The following is a 20194-nucleotide window of genomic DNA, read 5'->3' on the forward strand; positions in this document are numbered from 1 at the left end:
CAGGTGCAGCCGTGCAGAGATGCTGGATAAGCAAACATGGGGTCAAAGTGCAGGCCAGAGGCCCAGCGGGGAGCGCAGGTTTGGGGGGTCAGCACAGTGGACAGGTGGAATACAACTCACAGGAAGGCTGTTCTCTCAGGGAGGCATGCGTGGCCCTGGGAGAGCAGCGGGAGGAAGGCCAGCAGAGCCTGGGTGAAAACCACCTGGGAGAGGGGAGGAGAGAAGCCAAGGACTGGTGACCGCGAAGCCCAGAAAGCAGGGTTTTAATAAGGAGGTCGATGGAGGCCGATGCCCGCTGTGAACCTGCACAGGAGGCTGAAAGTGCCAGCTGGACTTAGGTGCCTGGGACTAGGTTTCAGGGGTTGGGGGAACTAATGAACAAGTGGGTCAACAGTCTGGAAACATTTGGGATTGAAGGGGGTGGGGGTCAGGGAGAGTCCGCGATCGAGGCTGGAACAGACACGGGCACGTTTAAATGCTGCTGGGAAGGAAGACTCCGAGAATGCAGGCAGAGGACCTGGTTCCCTGGGGCAGGTGGGGGAGGTGGTGGGCAGGGGCAGGAGCACAAACTCCAGGGTAGGAGGCTGCATCTTCTCCAGGTGGAAGGGGCTTCTGCCCCAAACCGGAGGTAGCAGGCTGCCTGGGTCCGGCTCCGCAGGAGCGTCCCACAGCGGCTTACCCGCCTCTTCCCTCACTGCCTCCACGGGGCCGGCTCTCGACCCCCGCTCGGACTCCCCCTCCCTCTCCAGGTGCTCCCCGCTGGCCCGGCCCGAACCTGCAGCTTCTCTCCATCCCAGCCCGGCTTCCAGCGCTGCCCCAGCTGCTCCCGCCGGCGTCCCGCCCCGCCCAGGTGTTGCTGCGGGCCCCGCCCCGTTCCCGCCCCGCCCCGCAGGTGGCCCCGCCCCCGTCCCTCCCCGCCTGCTAGCCCCGCTCCCGCCCACGCCCCGTCCCGGACAGCCAGGCCGGCCCGCGGGCCCCGCCCCCGTTCCTGCCCACGCCCCGCCTGTGGCCCCGCCCCGTTCCCGCCCCCGCCCCGCCCCTCCTGCTGGCCCCGCCCCGTTCCCGCCCACGCCCCCGCCCACGCCCGCTGGCCCCGCCCCATTCCCGCCCCGTTCCCGCCCCGCCCCGCCCCGCCGGCGTCTAGGGCTCGGCCCCCTCAGCTTCTGCGTCCGCTATTGGGGCAGATGGCTGCCCGTCAGTGCCGTCACCTGGCATCGGGGGCGGGCTGCTCCGGGAAAATCCACGCCGGCATCCGGACAGGCGGGTTCCGGTGGGTGCTGGGTGCCGGGTGCCGGGCCCTGGGTGCTGGGGCCTGGGTGCTGCGGCCTGGGGCTGCGGTGAGCTGAGCAGGCCCGGCGGCCCAGAGGTAGCATCCGAGCGGGGAAGGCGGGGTGGGCGCGGTGGCCGAGGGGGCCTGGGCCCTGCCCCTCCTCTGGGCCCCAGGGCGGGCGACGTGGGACTCTGGGGGGAAGGCGGTTGCGAGGGACGGAGGCGTCCGCAGACTCGGCCCGCGTCCCTGCCTTTCGCGCGGTCGAGGCCAGAGGGTCCCCAGGTGGCGGCCGCCCCGCCCCGCCCCGCCCCGCCCCGCCCCGGGGAAGAGCAGAGCAGCGAGGGCTGCAGACCCGGGAAGAGCTGCGGCGCCCCCGCGGGGGCGGGCGGGGGGGGGGGGTGCGCCGGCCTGTGTTGGGGGCGTCTCGTATTGACTGCGCGGCAGGCCTTGCCCAGGAAAGCGGAGCAGGTGGCTAAACTCGGCGCCTCGGGGAGAGCCCTAGAAAGCCGTCCAGGGCTCGCGCCCCTGCGGACGAGCCGGTGGGCTCCCTGGAGGCGGGGACGCCGGCCCAGGGCAGGAGCAGGACAGTCCAGCACCTTGCAGCGAGCGGGGACTGTACAACCTGAAGGCGGCCCACGCCCGAGGGACCCTTGGCTGAGGGGTTTCTGGTGCCGGGATGTCAACAGGGTCAACAGGGCTTGACGTCCCAACGTCCAGATGAGGGGGCTGGACTCTCCCCAGAAAGGGGGCGCTGAGGGCCAGGTGCTGCCACGACAGCGGCCCCTGGCAGGATGGAGTTGGGTGTCGGCTGGTTGGAGGGGAGGGCACCCCGAGGTCGGCAGGCCCTGAGCACGGAGCTGTCCCAGGACGCCAGCCAGAACCGCAGCCGCGCTCTGCAGCAGGACCGCCCCTGGCTCTGCCCCAGCCCGAGGGGCCTCCTTGCTTCCCTCCTTCCTGGGCAGGGATTCAGACTTGCCTTGCTTGCGTCTGTCTCCAACCCGGGACCGACCCCAGAAAGCAGAATTAAATGACCTAATTAACCCGACTTAATCTCTTCTGCTTCATTGTCCTGAAGTTGGAAAAGGCTTAGCGAACTCGGGTCTGCGCATCTTTGCTCACGCCGTAACCTCAGAGCCCAGCGCCCCTGTGCCGAGAAGCAAGCATTGAGGATTATCTGTGCGCTTCGGTGCCACCGGCCCTTGAGCTCTGCCCCACTGCCACACATCCCAGGAAACCCAATTTGTCGCCTTCAGCCCTACTAACGTTTGGGGCCAGGTAATTTGTTGGGGAAGGGGCTATCCTCTGCAGTGTAGGATATTCAGCACTCCCGCTTTCTGCCCACTAGTTGCCAGCGTCACAGCTTTCCCTGCCAGATGTGCCCTGGTGGGACAAAATGACCCCCAGTTGAGAACCACTGGCATAAGCAATCTTAAAGTCGCATTGGGGTGTGGCCTCCTGAAGAAGAACTTGGTATACGTAACCTCCAGAAGGCTGAGGCCAGCGTCGGGATGTTTTGTGCACAGCTTGCCAAGAAAACAAGCTGTCCTACGTAGGGAGGTACACCTGGGATGGTAGCCTGGGACGGAGAGTTCAGGAAGTTGTATTTAGGGAAGAGTAGGGATGCAGCCAAGGCCTTCATTTCTTCCCCAGAGTTGATTAGAGGGATTTCTGGCAGGATCCCAGTGATGGAGGCTCGAATGGTGGTGGTGGTGGAGACACACACACACACACACACACACACCTGGCACCATTGCCATCCTTCATCCTGCCCTGCCGGGCTCTTGCAAATGATGTGGGGCTGTCCTTGTGCCTGTTTGCAGCTATGTCCCCTCTGCAGCGCTCTGCAGACCCCAAGAACAGAGATTCAGGGGGCAGGGCCTGTCTCAGAGGCTGCTGCCCTCCCCACCCCCGTGACTCCAGGCCTATGGCTCCTGCTCGAGGCTGCTGCTCACCCTTCTCCTTCCTACTCAAGAAACCTGTGTTGCCTGCCATGTGCCCCATTCCTGGGCATTGCCCAGGGTCTCCTCCTGGCACTGCCCCTGTGCCCACCCTGGTCTGCCCCTCGCCTGTCCTATGGGTTGGCAGCTGGCCCTGCCCTGTTCCTTCCTCATAGTGATTGGCCCCAGGAGGGCTGGCCAGGCTGCTGTGTCCTGCTGCTGTGTTTTCAGACAACACTGGAGGAACCAGCTCTAGTGGGTGGGAGGAGGAGGTGGGGGTGGCTGGGTGGGGATAGCTGAGGGGAGTCTCTGGTTCCCCTCTGCACACCAGACCTCGCCTCGGGGATCTTGCTTTGCACCCCTGCCCTTCTGTGCATGCCGCCCCTCACTTCCTGGGTGAGCCACCCGTGGGTGCCCGAAGACCCACCTGACTCCGGTGTTCTCACCTGGATCCCCCCTGACTCCTGCCTTGTCTGTCTCTCCCCCCGTCGGACAGACGGACGGACCGTTCTGCTGGCGGGCACCTGCCTGAGGCTTCTGTGTCTGCTGGCTCCCTGTGACTGGGGACGCTGAGTTGCTTATTGCAGGAATAAGGCAGAAGGGCCAGCGTGCGGGAGGGGGCGGGCCTGGTGGTCCCTGAGCGGCACAACCCCTCAGTGTTCCCTCCTCTGGGATGTAGAAACTTCTGGAGGAGAGGATTTAAATGTTGGTGGCCTTTTAGCTCCCAGTGTCCCCCGTAGAGAGGCTGGCATCGTCCCTGGTGAAGCAATTCCTTGGTTTTGAGCAGGGAGGAAGCTTTCTCAGGATTTGGGGATTTGGGAGGCAAGGCAATCAGAATGTTGAAGAGAGGCCGGAGGCGGCATCGGCTGGACACCCAACCTGTGCTGCTGGCTCTCCTGTGGCTTCTGGGCTGGTTTCCTCCTCAAGGTGGGATGGTTCAGCACATGGAAGCACATGTGTGGAGGCCCTGCTGTGGCTTGGGCCTGCTGGGCCATGGGATACAGAGATGAGGGCATCCTGGAGCCTTGTCCCTGGGTAGGGGATGGGTCTTGGTGGTAGATCAAGTGGCACTGTCCAAGGAGCCTGAGTGCCATGGGGGTTGAGAGCCGGTCTGTTGGGGGAGCACTTGGGCCTCTCTCAGGACTTGGGCCAGGCTGGCCTGGAATTTGCACACCGGAGCCCATGAGGCAGTGGGAGAATGGGCCAGTCTTCCTGACAGGCCGGCCAGGGACACGACAGGCTTTGGACAGACGTGTCATCGAGCCTGCAAGCACCCACCGGCTTGCCCAGGTGCTGGGCAGGTGGTTGTAAGACACAGTCTCTGTGACTTTCAGATTTAAGCAGGCAAGAAAGCCAGCCTGGAGGGGTGAGTGGAGCTGGAGAGGAGGGGCCCGTGCTCTACTTCAGTGAAGGCAACCGTCAGTCCTAGGAAAGTCAGGAATATCGAGTAGTCTTAGAACCCAAAGGCTGAGTAGGGTGGTGGGGTGCAGAGGTGGAAAGTGAGGGCCTCTGAGCCAGAGAGGGGACTAGAGTCTGATGCCCCGAGTGGACCACATGCCTCCAAGAGTCCAGTTCTGACATGAAGCTGGGCTGACATCTCAAATCCTTCCCCTCCCAGGTGCTGGCAAGACCTTCATCCCTTCCAGCCGTTTAGGTAAGTCATGGGCCTCATCAGGTCACACACCTTCGGGTTTTCTAGAAGTGCAAAAGTCGATGATCCTTGGCAGGAAGAACCTTATCTGAGAATGAAATAATAGAATCATTAGGGTGCAGTTTTATACGTCTACCATTTTCAGGGCTTGGACAGAATAACAAGATTAGGGGCACGGGGAGCGTTGTATGACAAGCTTTTCAGTGACTTGACAAATTAACACAGATTCTGAGAGTCTTGAATCTCCCTGGTGGGGGTGGGGAAATAGGAATCTAAATACTTTTAGCTAAAGTCGTCAGTGATTTACCAGCAACACATGGGAAGCTGTGACAGGACAAAACAAAAGCAAGACCACGCCGTACAGACCAAGGTCAGGTCTTGTGCAGGCTTGGGGGGCAGGAGGGCCTCCTGGTAGATGTGAACATGCGGGGCTCCTCCCAGTGATGACTTAGCTCCTCTGTTCTTTGTGCTTCTGTGAGAAAAGTGATGCACACACCCAGTCACCGAGAGGGTACCCAGCCCAGTCCAGACTGAGCTCCCCTCGTGGGAGCCTTCTAAGAAGGCAGGCCTCAGCCCCAGGTGCCCGAGCCTCCTTGCGCAGCAGCTTAGAGGGCAACCCTGAGCCCTGAGCCCAGCCCTGCTGGTCTTCAGCTGGCGGGCATGGACATCTCCCGTGCGGCTTCTCTGGGCATGGCTCTGGCACACTCAGTGCCGACAGCACGGCCTCGCGGTCCGTAGAACATACCCTGTTCACAGCTACGTCAGTGACAATAGTAGCTGCTTGTCCCTTTGCTTTGCACTCTGCTGTTCTCCTTCCGAATCAGTGGCTATCAAAATCAGGTAACAGTGGCTTGGGTCCTACACCGCCAGCTGTTTGCTTGGTTGGGCCGTGCCCCTGGAGGGGACCAGGCACCAGCTGGTGTGGCCCTGTCTGTTTCAGAGACGAGGAGAGCCTCCCGCAGGCTGGCCCTTGAGCCCAGGGCTGGAGGTTCTCCTTGGCCGTCATGCTGCTGAGAAACTCGAGGAGTGGAAGCATTTGGATCAGGTGGCTGTGAGGGGCAGCCCCAAACCAGGCTGTGTGAGCCCCCCTCCAGCTGTCTTTGCAAGTGCACTGCGGTCCCTCTTTGAGTCCCCACCGGAGTCCTCCTGTGCGGGGCAGATGGGCCCTCCTGCCAGGAGGGCTGGAATAAAAAAAGAGAAGTAATAGTAGCATCGAGGAGGGTGTGGAGAAATTGGAACCCTCCTGCTTTGCTGCTGGGAATGGAAAATGGAAAACTGGTGGCTCCTCACGAGTTAGGTATCCGTTTACCATATGACCCAGCAACTCGGTTCCCGGGTATGTACCCCGCAGTGGGAAAGCAGGGACTTGAGGAAGTGTAGGTACACCGTTTGTAGCAGCCCTACTCATAATACCCAGTAGGGAGAGACAGCCCAACTTCCAACAGCAGATGAATGGTAAACCCAGTGCGGTCTGCCATTTACCAGTTTCCTGCAGCCCCATGGAGTACTGACGTGCCACGGCGTGGATGGGCCTCGAAGACCGGACACTGAGGGAAAGAGACCAGACCCACAAGCCCATGGATTGTGTTGTTCTGTGTATACAGAATGTCCAGAACAGGGACACCCATGCACACTGCACATTGGTGGCGGCCAGGGACTGGGCGAGGGGACAGGGGGACCACTAATAGGGACGAGGTTTCCTTGGGGGTGACGAGGATGTTTTGGAACCTGGTAGAGGTGGGGGTTGCACAGTACCGTGAAAGCGCTAAATGCTGCCGAGTGGTTCATTTAAAGTGGTTAGTTTCATGGTAAGGGACTCTCTCTTCAGTAAGAGGAAGGAAGAAAAATCCGAACCGTGCCCCATTTCCCTTTGGGGTTTCGATCAGGCAGGTCTTGGGAGGCCTGGGATGGCCTGCCCTCCCCTTCCCTGCGCCCTGCCCTGACCTGGTGGGAGGATGCACCTTCCTGGGTGGTGGGAAAAAGTGCTCGTCTCTCCAGCAGTTTCACCAATGTCAGCTTCTAGGAGAAGTCTAAGGACTTCCAGAAGGAACAAGTCATAGCACTTGGCTTCTTAAGAGGTTTCTTTTTCGTCTCTGACTGTGCTTTTCTGTTTGACTCCCGGATCTGACTGCACTTGACCCCTTTCTGTAATGAGGTCTGTAACGATGGACAAGGCCCCCGGGTGCCCGTCTCTGTTACTGTCCTTTGAGGGTCACAGGCACCGTCTCAGCCCTTTGCTTCGACTGACTCCATTGGAGGGCATGATGATGCCTATTTGTACGCAGGCAGGACGTGGCGGTGCAGAGTTTCCGTAGCCTGCCCCAGCCCGCACAGCTGGCAGGGGGCAGAGCCAGGGTCCCAGGAAAGAACTTGTGCAGTCACATGTTTGCTTTGTGGGTCGTATTTTCAAGGTGTCGATTTTATTCCAACATGTGTGATCATCCAGCCTTATAGACTTTTTTCAAGTGAGGTTTTGAAAAATAGGAGTATTTAGATTAACATACCGATTTTTCTACCTTTTAGTTACAGTACGGTAGGAACTGTGTTTCCAAATAAGTCCAGACTGCTTGGCAGGCATGAGCATGCCCGGGGAGACCCCGAGGTTGGGGGCTGGTTTTCCCACGGGATTTGCATCAACTCCATGACTTAGCTCTGGTGAGGTGAGTTCGGGTGGCCTTTTGCAGCTAAGTCAATATGGATCAACTGACCCTGTATAATTAGCAACATTTATTCTTCTATGACGACTGTATTTTGACCTCTCTAACTTGGTGTCCTTCGCAGAGAATTGTGCCAGATACGAGGAGGGATGGGGAACGTCAGAAGCCAGTTGGGGCAGAAGTTTTGTTCCCAGTTTCTCCCTGAGGAGCAGGCCGAGATTGATAGACTGTTTGATGCTCTGTCATCGGAGAAGCACAGCTCAGACACCTCGCCCCGATCCTTCTCTCTGAAGGCGCTAAAGGCAAGAGCAACAGGTGGCAGCTAGTGTGCGGTGCCGGGCTGGTGCTGGACACCGTGGCCCCAGGCCCGAAGCGGCTCTGTGTCGATGTCTGTCACGCATACGGCAGCACCTCGCAGCTCATTCTCTGTACAGGGTCCATGGTCTGCCTTTTCTGCTTCGCAGGCTGCGGGATCTTGTTGCAGTGGTTTGGCCTTTGTAGTACGGTGTTTTGGGGGACACTTCTAACTTGAGATCAACCAAGGGGGCCAGCCCTGCATGTCCCATCTCTTAAACCTTGGTCCCCTGATTTCCCTCCGAGATCGGGTGATAGGCAGCCTTAGCGGGGTTCCTGGGTCTGGTCACCACAGTCTCAAGTGTACCTTGCCTTTAGATAAATTTGTGTTTCATGTCCTAGAATTTTTATGGTACTCCTTTTTTTTTTTTTTTAAGATTTTATTTATTTATTCATGAGAGACACAGACAAAGAGGCAGAGACACACACAGAGGGAGAAGCTCCCTGCGGGGAGCCCAATGTGGGGCTCATCCCAGGGCCCCAGGATCAGAACTTGAGCTGAAGGCAGATGCTCGACCGCTGAGCCACCCAAGCAGCCCTAGATTTAAAATTTATTTTTATTTTTATATTTTTTAAAAGATTTATTTATTCATGATAGAGAAAGAGAGAGAGAGAGAGAGAAAGAGAGAGAGGCAGAGACACAGGCAGAGGGAGAAGTAGGCTCCATGCCGGGAGCCCGACGCAGGGCTCGATCCAGGGACTGGTCGCGCCCTGGGCCAAAGGCAGGCGCTAAACCGCTGAGCCACCCAGGGATCCCCTAGATTTAAAATTTAAATAAAGCTTAAGTAAAAATACATATTAAACACAAAGACCTTGGGTAAGAAGAGTTGGCTCTACTCCTCTAGAGAAGTTCTGCACAGACATCTGTTCCACATGTTAATAAATTCGGACAGGCACGTGGCAGCTGTTAGTCTAGAATGAAGAAGGCATAAGCAGAGTGAAGAGCCAGCAGTGGCCAGAGACAGGAATGATGTCACCAGTTTGGGGCGGGGGGCTGCAAGGTTTGGAGGGCAGGATGGAAGAGTCTGATGGCCAAGATGAGCCACAAGCCAAGACACGTCAGGCCTGTGTGTTTTTTGGGTGGTATGATGCCCTTGGGTGGAGGGGAGGGTATACATCTGGGGTGTAGGAAGGTTGAGTGCTGGGGGAAGCAGCCGGGAGCGGCAGTCTTGGTCCCTGGTCCTTTCCCTACAATCTTACCACATGTAGCTCGACCCTGTCCAGCCTTCTCTCCCACTTGTCCCCAACAGAGCCACATTGGGGAAGCTCTTCCCCTGGAGATGGTCACCAGACTGTATGATGGCATGAGGAGGGTCGACCTGATGGGGAAGGCAAAGGGGCCCAGCGAGAGCATCTCCCGCGAGCAGTTCACAATGTCCATGTCCCACTTGTTGAAGGGAAACTCTGAGGAGAAGAGTCTTATGATCCTGAAAATGATTTCTGCCACAGAAGGTCCTGTGAAAGCAAGAGAAATCCAGAAGGTAGAGTGGCCACGGGGCCCTTTGCAGCCATGCCACGCAGCCTTGGTGTGCTGGGGGAGGTGGGAAGCAGCTAGTGGAGGTGCATGGAGATGCCCCCTTGGGGTCCCTAGACCACTGGTGAGGTCAGGACTCCTGGACAGAGCCTTGGCGAAATAGAGCTTGAACACCCACCTAAGTAGTGTCATCTCTAATCATGTTGTGGCCCGTTGGTCGGCATTGAAAAGATAAAGCCCCCTTCCCAGTGTTGATAGGATGTAGGTCATGAGTCGAAGTAGAAATGTCACTAATGGGAAAATTGTGGTCCTGCAGTTTACAGAGGATCTGGTTGGCTCTGTGGTGCATGTGCTCAACTACAGACAGGAACTGAGAGGCTGGACCCAGAAGACAGGCCTGGGTCCCCCACCCAGGGTGCAAGTGCTAGCTGCCCAGCTCTTCTCCGAGATGGACCTTCGAGGCAAGTGCCCCGTGTGCTCGCCCACTGAGACCTTGACACGTAGACTGCTACCACGTGGGTCTTGGTCACTGTGAGCTTATAGTGAAGTTTCAAGATCCATAAACATGAGTCCTCCAAATTTGTTGTGGATTATCTAGTTGGTTGGCCATGAAACATGCCTCAGAGTAAATTGAAAAGGACTGAAATCGTACAATGTTCTTCAACCACAGCAGAAAGAAATTATAAATCTGTAACAAGAGGCATTTGGGAAATTCACAAAGATGCAGAAATTAACGTAATCATTCCGAGTGTCCCTTGTAATCCTGATTCTGCAAGGTCGGTAGTGATGTCCCCACTTTCCTTTCTGATCTTAGGCATTGGAGGCTTTTTATTTTCTTGATCAGTCTAGCTGAAGGTCTATGAGCTTTCGGTGGATGTTTTCAGAGAGTTAACTCGATACGGTTGTTTTCCTCGGTTACTTCCTTCCTCTCCACCCTAGTCTTCTTTCTTCCTGGTTGCTTCACATTTAGTCTGGTCTACTTTCTCTAGTTTCCTAAGGTTGGAGGTTCGGTCATCGATTTGAGATCCCTCTTCTTTTTCTATATAGGGATTTACGGCTATACGGTTCCCTCTAACCACTGCTTTAGTTGAACCCTGTAAGTTTTGTTGTGTCACGTCTATGTGTTCATCCCTCTCAGTATTTTCTAACTTGTGATTCCTCCTTTGGTCTCTTGGTTCCTTAGATGCATGTTACTCGGCTTCTCCGTGCTTGTGAATTTCCCAAACCACCGCCTGTTGTTGATTTTTTTAAAATTTTTTAAAAATATTTTTTATTTATTTATGATAGTCACACACACAGAGAGAGAGAGAAGCAGAGACATAGGCAGAGGGAGAAGCAGGCTCCATGCACCGGGAGCCCGACGTGGGATTCGATCCCGGGTCTCCAGGATCACGCCCCGGGCCAAAGGCAGGCGCTAAACCGCTGCGCCACCCAGGGATCCCTGCGCCACCCAGGGATCCCCTGTTGTTGATTTATAATTGCTTTCCACTATGGTTGAAGAACATACTTTGTATGACTTCAGTCCTTTTAAATTTACCGAGACGGGCTTTATGCACCAATGTGTGGTCTGTTCCAGTCAGTGTGCATGTGCCTTTGAGAATAATGTGTATTCTGCTATCATGGGATGAGAAAGCATATACGTTGGCATTTATGTGGGACTTAAAAATACCTATGGTGAATCTCTTTGCAAAGTAGATTTGTTTTATAAAAGCATTATTTTATTGTAAACCTTGATTTTAAATCTTATTTTGTTATATTTTACTCATTTGAGAGAGAGATAGCAAGAGAGAGCACGAGCGAGGAATGGAGGGAGAAGCAGGCTCCCTGAGAGCAGGAAGCCTGACTCAGGGCTCCATCCCAGGACCCCGAGAGCATGATCTGAGCCAAAGGCAGATGTTTAACCAACTGAACCACCCGAGTGCCCCTGTAAAGCTGGATTTTAAAATCCAGTTGGAAAAGAGCTCCTATGTCAAAAATCAAGTGATAAATTTGGAACTTGGTAGGAGAATAACATAATATACGTAAAAATATCAGTAGTCGGCCTTCTGGTATTACCATCCTGTCACCTCCTTTTGGTGGGTAAGAGATAGAAAACAGGACTATAAGAGGGGGTCAAGCACAATTCATAGTTAATGAACACTTTTTTCTCCAGATAAACAGTGGCAGTGGGGGGTGATTAATAAGTTACCAGGCACTACTCTGACTTGCCTGGAGAATGTCACACTTCTAGGTCCTTTCGAGATGGCGGTGTTGGGTGGAAGTCCTGGAAGGGTGGTTTTGGTGTGGCTCTCAGGAACACCTGCTTAAGGATTCAGGGCCGGGCCCATGGGTGAGGCCTGGCTGTCTCCTGGGCCTCTGCACTGCAGCTTGCAGAGGAGACAAAAGATAGATGTGGACATTGAGTTGTTGACATCCGTGCAGGCACCAATGCAAACCACATGTGAAACTTTAAATATTCTGGTAACCACATTGAAAGAGTAAAAAGAAGGGTGCGTGGGTGGCTCAGTCAGTGAAGCATCTGCTTTTGGCTCAGGTCATGATCCCTGAGTTGTGGGATTGAGTCCCACGTTGGGCTCCCTGCTCAGCGGGGAGTCTGCTTCTCCCTCTTCGTCTGCTTCTCCCCCTGCTTGTGTTCTCTCTTTCTCTCTCAAATAAATAAATACAATTAAAAAAAGAGTAAAAAGAAACAAGGGGAATTACTTATAATACATCCAAAGCATACTTCAGTATCAGTAATCAATACAAAAAGTGATTGAGCTCTTACACCTATTTTTTCATGCCAAAACTTTGAAATTGGGTGTCTATTTGATACTTGCACAGCTCTGCTCAGACCAGCCACATGTCAAGTTCTTAGGACCTCGCGTGGCTCACATGTTGGACGGCACAGGTATGGGTCATGGATGTCAAGTGATGCAGTGGCCAAACCGATTGTGTTTGTTCCTCCCCCAGGTGGTGAGAAGCTTCCGAGGGCCTCAGCAGCTGGACTGTGAGTGTGACCTAGCCATGGTCGAGGCCTGGGTGTTCAGGGTCCCCCATGTAGCCACGTTTCTGAGTGTGGTCATCCACAGAGGCTTTCTCCTGCGCTTGCCCCTCGATCTGGCCACGCTGGTCCCTGAGCGTCACATTGACCAGGAGAGGGTGTTTGAGAGTGTCCTGGACATCCTGTCGGTCATCTATATCAACTCCCACCTGCCCAGGGAGCAGCGGCACCGCTGGCGTCTGCTCTTCTCGTCCAAGCTCCACGGGCACAGCTTCACCCAGCTCTGTGGGCACATCACCCAGCAGGGCCCGTGCGTCGTGCTGGTTGAGGACCATGATGGTCATGTGTTTGGTGGGTTTGCATCCTGTTCCTGGGAGGTCAAGCCTCAGTTTCAAGGTGAGACTTGGTCCCCAAAACCACATGTGGTAGCATGGTGCTCATTAAGAGTTTGGCCTGTGGCTGCTGCCTGGGAACCCCTGAGCCGACGCAGGGCGCAGCGTCCAGAGGCTTTCTTCCACCTCTTTGGGGTGCTCACCTGGACACGGTGGGGAGGACAGGAGGAGGAGATGCTGCTTTGTGTGGTCTAGTGCACTGGGGGTTTCTTTGGTGATTCTGGCAACAGAGGAAGGCACACAGGACAGGTTTCCTGACGCTGGATGTCAGGTGAGGAGGCAGCGGCTTGGCATTAGGCATTATTTTAAACCATAGTGGGTCCAGGCCACGGGGGAGGCTGGGCTGTGGGTGCTTCAGCCGCTCCTGTCCGATGGATGTCTCTCGTCATGGGCCGCCCCTCATTCCTGGACAGCCTGTTTCCTGCAAGTTTGTCTGCTTTGCTGTGTCTGCTTTCCCTTCTGCCCTGGTTTTCCAGACCTGTGATTTTTTTTTTTTTGCAACTCAAACACTCATCGTGTGACTTTCAATGCACTGGATGAAAGTCTTTGAAGCAAATTCTTCCCCTTCCTTAAAGAAACGTGCTCTGATGAACATTTTTAAAGGATCGTTTATCTCCTGGGCAGTGGGCTGTTCTCCCCAGAGATGCACCTGCCTTCCCAGGGTCTGATGTCCCCGCATGTGCCTTGGGTGTGGCCCTGGCTGCCCAAGCCTGGTCCTCAGTGGGTCGCCCCACCTGTGAGATGGGGGCATTTCCCAGGCTCCGAGAGACCGGATGTACCTCTGCCCTCGTACCCAGGAGCCAAGTGGTTAATCCTCTAACTGGCTTTGTTCCTAGATGTGACAGACCGATGCCATGTGCTCCTCAGGAATAGGAACTGCGAGTCTGAACCAGAGGGTCCTCTGTTCCGTCCCCACATCTCTCCACACAGTTCCCACCGGTGTTGCTGTGGGGACCTCCTTATCAGCCCCCTGGTTTGCATCTCGCCTCCAGTCCATTCACCACATCCCAACATGTGTGACATTGTGCTCTTCTCCTGAGACCCGTGAATGCTGCCCGCTGGAGGTGCGCCTCCTATCTCTGGCCTCATGACCCACACCTGTCGCCTGGTGCTCCGAGCTCAGTCTCCCCAGGCTACCTGCAGGCTGTGCCCCCCTCATTCTCAGACTTGGCACATGCTACTCTTCTCTCCCCCCTGACCTGTTTGCATGACCAGCTCCTTTTTAGGACTCATCCTAATGTCACCTCCTCCAGGAAGCCTTCCTAAACACAGGAGGGCTGTGTGCACTCTGAGTGTCCTCTGTAATTCTGCACACCTATGCACACCTTCCCTCTCCTAGGCAAGCTTCTGGAGGCTGTGTCCAGGTGCAGAGGTGACATTACTAGGGAGATTTTAGTAGCAGCAGGGTGGCCATCTGCCTGGGTTGCATGAAAGGAATCATGAACTGAATCTCTGAGATCCTGTTGTTTCTAGGATTTGGTTTTCTCTAAGACTTAAGAATGTTCTAGATCTTTAATTCAGTTGCTGCTACTAGCCCTTCCCCACTGTGTCCGGGACCCCCAAGGCCACCCACATGTCAGCGACTCCCTAGGAGGACCTGCAGGACTCAGGCTACAGTCTCACTCGTGGCCGTGATTTATTACAGCAAGAGGACACAAAACAAGATCAGCAGAGGGACAGGTGCCAGTTTCCAGAGCCCTCTCCCGGGGGTCACACAGGACACACTCAATTCCCCAGCAGTGTTGTCTACCAGCGATGCTCGTTAGGGACTCAGCACCCAGGGTTTTCCTGGGGGCTGGTTATGAGAGCACCCTCTGCCTCATATGCACATTCCAGAGTCCCGGGATGGAAGCAGATGTTCTGCATCAACCACGTCGTTTGTACAAACCGTATCAGGACAGGGAGCCCCTCTTACCAGTGCTGAGAGTGGGGGACCCTCCTGAATCCAAGTTCCCAGACGCCTGCCCAGGGAGCTTCCTTGGGGCCGAGTCTCAGCCCTGCTGGGTTAACTTGCTTCTGTGGCCCCCCTCCTTGTCACGGGGCCTGGGGGCATGAATGAGGCATCCTCCCCCAGCCCGTTCAAGGCTTTGGGGGAAGACGAGCCTGTTTGCACGGTTGGAGGCTCTGCGCTCGGGTACACATCTGAGAGTTGTCCTAACAGGCGCGTGGCCGCCTCTCCCAGCTCTCTGGTATTCACTGCAGGCCGGCTCCTTGGGCTTAATAGTATATTAAGAAGCAGTATTAGTCTCCCCGAAGGTCAGTGGAAAACCACCATTGGCAGGTTTTCAGACGAGCCCATGCGGTCCTGAGACACGAGAGCAGAATCCCGGCAGAGGGCAGCCTCGCATCACAGATGCGGTCAATATTCAGCCCTCAGTGGTTCCAGTCCTTTTGTTCTGGTTTGTTCTGGAAGCCATCCTAACCTTGCAGACTCCACGGGGAGTCCCTTCCTTTCTGCTTAGGTTTCTGCAGCTGCAGTGGAAAGACCCACGGCTTCGGGCTGAGCAGACATTCTCTAGAGCGCCGGGCAAGGGGCCCAGGTCCCCAGAATTGTGCCAACTGGTGCTGTGTGGGAAGGCAGCTCGGGCACGCTGCCGCTGGCTGGCGGGCGGGCGTCGTTGATGCGTGCTTGTCCGCACTCTGGTCACTTTCAGGCGATGACACTTGCTTCCTGTTCTCCATCTCCCCCCGCATGGCCGTGTACACGTCCACGGGTTACAACGACCACTACATGTACCTGAATCACAGGCAGCAGACCATCCCGAACGGACTGGTAAGAACCCAGGGAGACCAGGGGCCGCCCCTCCTTTGTGGTGTCCTTCCCACAACGGGGTCCATCCTGACACGCCCGGCCTGGCACTTGCCCCGTACGTGGGGGGAGCTGTAGGCCCTTGGCTTTGTGCCTGGGCCATTCACTTCCATCTGCCTGGGTCTCCGTGCCATGGCCAGTGACAGCTGGGACAGAATTTTCTCCTGCAAGGTCAGGCTCTGCTGACACATGTCCATGGTTTGGGTGCAGATGGTGGATTCGGCCACTTTTCCTGTGGCCTTTGTGACTGGAGCCCAGATTTGGGCTCCCCAGGCCCATCAGGAGTTGTCAGTGGGTGGCTCATAGGACTGGGGCTCCCGTCAGGGTGGGCGCACCTCCCACCTACTCTGTCTGCAGCCTGGAGACTTAGCCATGGGAGGAAGGTGATGGGGAGGGGTGCTGGGATGGATGCTCCCGCCTGTGCCCCACCCACACCTGTGAGCTTTGTGTGGGTGAGAAGTGGGTCTCCTGCCAGCACCCTAGCCTGTTCCTTTTCTCTGCTGCTTAGCACAAAGTGCCTTTTGGGAATTTCCAGCTCTGTGCTTGTAGAGCAAGGCCCAGGAAGGCTGGTCCACCTTGTCAGGGTGGAGGGGACCCCAGTGCTCCTTCCCAGGCTCACTGTAGGCTCCTGCGGGGCCATCTGAGGGCCCCAGACACCTCCCAGAAAGGGCAGTTGGGTGCCCTCAGGAATATAGTCCCCAGTAGGTCCTCAGGAATCGCCAGTCATCAGCCTGAGGGAGAAGTAGCCCTGAGAGTCAGCATTTCTGCTCTAGTCTCTTGTTCAGCCTCCGTCCCCATCCTGCCAGGGGCCCAAGAAGGCAGCGGTGGAGGTGGCATTGGGAAAGGTCATCGGGAGGCTGAACAGTGGTTCTGTCTCGCTGGCCTCAGCCTAGTGTGACAGGCGGTGGAGACATTGGGTGTGATCGCCCCCGGGTCTGCTCCCCATTTCTTGTCCCTGCGGGGTCAGCCTGGGCTGAGTAAGACAAGTACCCTTGTGTGTGTGGGGCGGGGGGAGTGGGACAGATACAGGTTTTTAGGGTCAGGATCGGTGCTGACCTCTCCCCTTTTAGTTTAATGGTTTGAATCTCTAGGCCCTGGTCTGAGTTCAATTCTTCTCTTCTCTTCTCTTCTCTTGGTTTTATTTATTTATTCATGAGAGACACAGAGAGAGGCAGAGACATAGGCAGAGCGGAAGCAGGCTTTTCACAGGGAGCCTGATGTGGGACTCGATCCCAGGACTCTAGGATCGTGCCCTGAGCCAAAGGCAGACACTCAACCACTGAACCACCCAGGCATCCCTGAATCCTTTTTTTCTGTCCTCTGCTGTCACATGTGCTCCCAGCCAGTGTAGCCTCAGGAGAAGGAGCCATGGGGTGGGCATCCGGACACCTCAGTGATTTATTTTAGTAGCTTGAGGCAGGATGTTTACATTGCAGGATTCTGTATGTTTCCAGTTTTTTTTTTTTTTTTTTTAATCGAAAGAAAACCGCATCCACCTCTTAGCGGCCCTCCTGCCAGTCTGGTTCTGGAGGCTGATGCAGGCTCTGAGTGGCGTCAGAGACTGAGGAGATGCCGTGCTCTTCCCCCCACAGGGCATGGGAGGCCAGCATAATTACTTTGGGCTGTGGATCGATGTGGATTTCGGGAAAGGACACAGCAAGGCCAAGCCCAAGTGTACCACGTACAGTAGCCCTCAGCTGTCAGCCCAGGAGAACTTCAGGTTTGAGAAGATGGAGGTGTGGGGAGTGGGGGACGCCCCGGTGTTGCAGCAGGTGAGTTGGGGGGCACGGCTCCGCTGTCTCCATGCTCCCCCTTTACTCTTCCATCTGGACGTAGCTTATCCTAAGTCTGGTCCCAGCAGCTGATGCTGGACAGAGATGCTGCTGGGTACGCAGTGGGGCTGGGAGTCCTGTCGGGGTCTGTGGGGTTTAGTAAAGCAGGGCCCTGCCCTCGGTGGGAGCCTAGCAGGTGAGTGGCCCGTCTACAAGATGAAGGAAGGTCTGGGGTTCCTCCTAGTTCCGAAGTTCTGCAGTGAGCTATTCTTGGACCCTCTGCACCTTGTGACCTCCCAACGACAGCACCCGGGGGGGGCAAGGGGCACCTCAGTAAGAGTGCCAGAGCCCCCAGTGTGTTTTCCTCGTGACGACAGGAGGACATTGATTCTTACCATCACGAGCTTGAAACCAGCATGACATCCCTGTCGTTGGGCAGACGCTCACCGCGGTTCCCTTCTTCCCAAGGCCAAGAGCAGCAGGAGTGTCCTGGACAAGAATCCTGAGGCCCAGATCCTGCTTGGAGGCCAGTGGGCGGAGTCGCCACAGCGAAGGGCTCCGGGACGTCCCGGATGGTGAATGAGGAGGTCCCCCTGAGCTTGGGCCTCCCGAGAGCTGGCCCCTGGCCCCCTGGATGGAGCGCAGCCCGCGGACCCCTCCCCATCTCACGTGTTCAACATAGGACTATACTGGTCACATCCAGGTGGTTCTGGATGTGCTGCATTGGAACACAGTAAAATTGCTTTGATGCTGTATGTGGATTTGTGGGCGCATCTCCCAGAAATCCTGAGTGTCAGCAACTTCATCCTTGTATTCTGTTCGTTTCTCGTCAGTGAAATCCGAAGACATGGATGCTTGAGACTTCTGCTGGAGCTAGCGTCTGATGGGCAAGCGCATTCCTGCCACGCAGGAGAGGGCTCTGCTGGGGGGGCGGGTCACCTGGCCCCCCCTCAAGCCACTGCAGTTAAAAAAAGTGCCTCGATGTCCCGTTCCAGCTGGTAAAGGGCAGAGGCACTGGGATGTGAGTCTCTGTGCTTTTGGGAGCAGCTTCCTATGACGTGGCATTTCTAGGTTTATATAAAAGCCTAAACTGTATTAATAGGAGGAATAGCTGAAGGCTTTGGAGAGAACAGGTGTCCCGGTGGCGGGGGGTCCTCTATAGGTGTTTGTAATTAGGTTCCACATTTGCCTTTCTCAGCTGCTTTGAAATGAGTCCGTGCCATGATCTACAGAGGCTCCAGGTGGTTCTGTTGTTAATTTAAATGTGGGTAAATCGGAAGCCTTGATACGTCCTGTGGTGTGGATTAGTGGTGAGTAATTTGACAGTACTGGCCTGGGTTCCTGACCCTGGTGCCACCTCCTCAGTGTCGCCCTCTGGCCAGGTGGCTTCCCATAGTGCTGAGGGGTGATTTGACAGCAGAGACTCCCTTTAAACCAACTCGAGTGATCTGAACGTGCAGACGATGACCTGGGTGGGTGTTCAAGGCTGGGCCGGAAGAAGCTAACCCCTCCATGAGAAGTCCCTCCTTCGCAGTTGCAGCTGTGGGTTCGTCTCTAAGACGTACACCTCCCTTCTGGGGTCTTTCGCTATAAACTTTGACAGATCTGAGGACAATGCAGCCTTTTATTATAGAACTTGCCTGATCACGAGCCATAGTAAACCTAGCTGCTTGCATCTTGCAGGTACTGTATTTTCTCCCAGGAAGCTCCTCAAACTTGGCCCTTAGCGGCATCCTGAGCAGAAGGCCTTGCAATTAGCTTTCAAAAGAAAAGTGTGTCCAATCACCCCTCAGCGTTTGCTCATGGGCACACTCTCTGCCTCGTGCTGGTTCCCATCAGAGGGCAGTGGACCAGTGGGCACCTGTTGCCCCAGATGGCACGCTCACACACACAATGGCGGGGGCCCAGCCCAGGTGCACGAGAAACCAGGGATGCAGCCCTCTCGGAGGGCTTCTCAGCACACAAATCTGTGGAGGGTGTCACCGCAGCCGGGGCCACTGGACCTGGCCAGCCTCCCTCCCCCTGGGCCTGGGACACATGCGGTGCTGGTTTTAACAGTAAGGAGTTTGTTACTTGATGCAACAAAAGAGAATTCAGGGCCAATGGTTTCCTTGTGAGTGAAGACCAGTGAGGGCTCCAGAAGGTGCTGGAAGGAAGAGGTGAAAGGATGGGGTCCATGGGGCAAACGTTGCTATTGTTACTTTTCCTCCTGCCATGTTTTCTTTATTAAAACATGGTATATAGTAAAAAAAAAAAAAAAAAAAGTTGAAATAGGAAGGCTAGAACTCAAAGAGAAATCTTCCTCTAGCTGTGTTCTTTCCCAAGGAGCAAAGCCACTCATGAGAAAACCACTCCTGCATGAGAAAACCACCCCTTGCACGCCCAGCATGAGTGTGTCTTCTGCACTCTACCCTGGTGTGTGCCCCGCTTGTTCTTGGTCAGGGTGGCTTCACACATACCCATCAGTCTCTCTTTGACCTCACGGACCGCGCAGTGCCCTGTGGTGCGAATGCTCCGTGGTTTGGGGAACGTGACTGCTGCCACAGGCTCCTGGGTGTCTGTCTTGGTGTGATTTTTGTCGGGAAGAATCAACTCTTAGAAGTTGAATTGTTGGATCAAAAGATGCTGCTTAACTTCAATCCTGACAAATGAGCAAACCTCTTCTGAGTTCGGTTTATGCTCCTGACCTACCACCGTGCCTGTTTGCCATAAAGATACCGATACTGTGTTAAAACCTAGTTTTTTTTTTTTTGTTTTTTGTTTTTTGTTTTTGTGGACCCGATATTTTCTCTGAGTGACCGTGAACCACTTCATATTTCAAAAGCCATCTGTGTCCTACCCTTCACCTAGTTTTCTGGGGCGTGGGTTTTCTTCTTACCAGTTTGCGAGTGTGCTTTT

At 55.5% G+C, this 20194-nt stretch overlaps 1 protein-coding gene across 1 annotated transcript; it reads left to right on the top strand.

Annotated features, from left to right (window-relative positions):
• The first annotated feature begins 1156 nt into the window (after positions 1-1156).
• On the top strand, positions 1157-19560 carry MEAK7 (MTOR associated protein, eak-7 homolog). Its single transcript, XM_038538141.1, is given in 10 exon segments — positions 1157-1270; positions 4826-4861; positions 7640-7817; positions 9120-9350; positions 9660-9808; positions 12301-12719; positions 15370-15488; positions 17117-17296; positions 17765-17815; positions 17817-19560. Coding segments are annotated over 10 exon segments (1512 nt in total). The 5' UTR covers positions 1157-1184; the 3' UTR covers positions 17880-19560.
• The last annotated feature ends 634 nt before the right edge of the window (positions 19561-20194 follow it).

Source organism: Canis lupus, chromosome 5 (genome assembly GCF_011100685.1).
Source record: "Canis lupus familiaris isolate Mischka breed German Shepherd chromosome 5, alternate assembly UU_Cfam_GSD_1.0, whole genome shotgun sequence".
NCBI classification, from domain to species: Eukaryota; Metazoa; Chordata; class Mammalia; order Carnivora; family Canidae; genus Canis; species Canis lupus.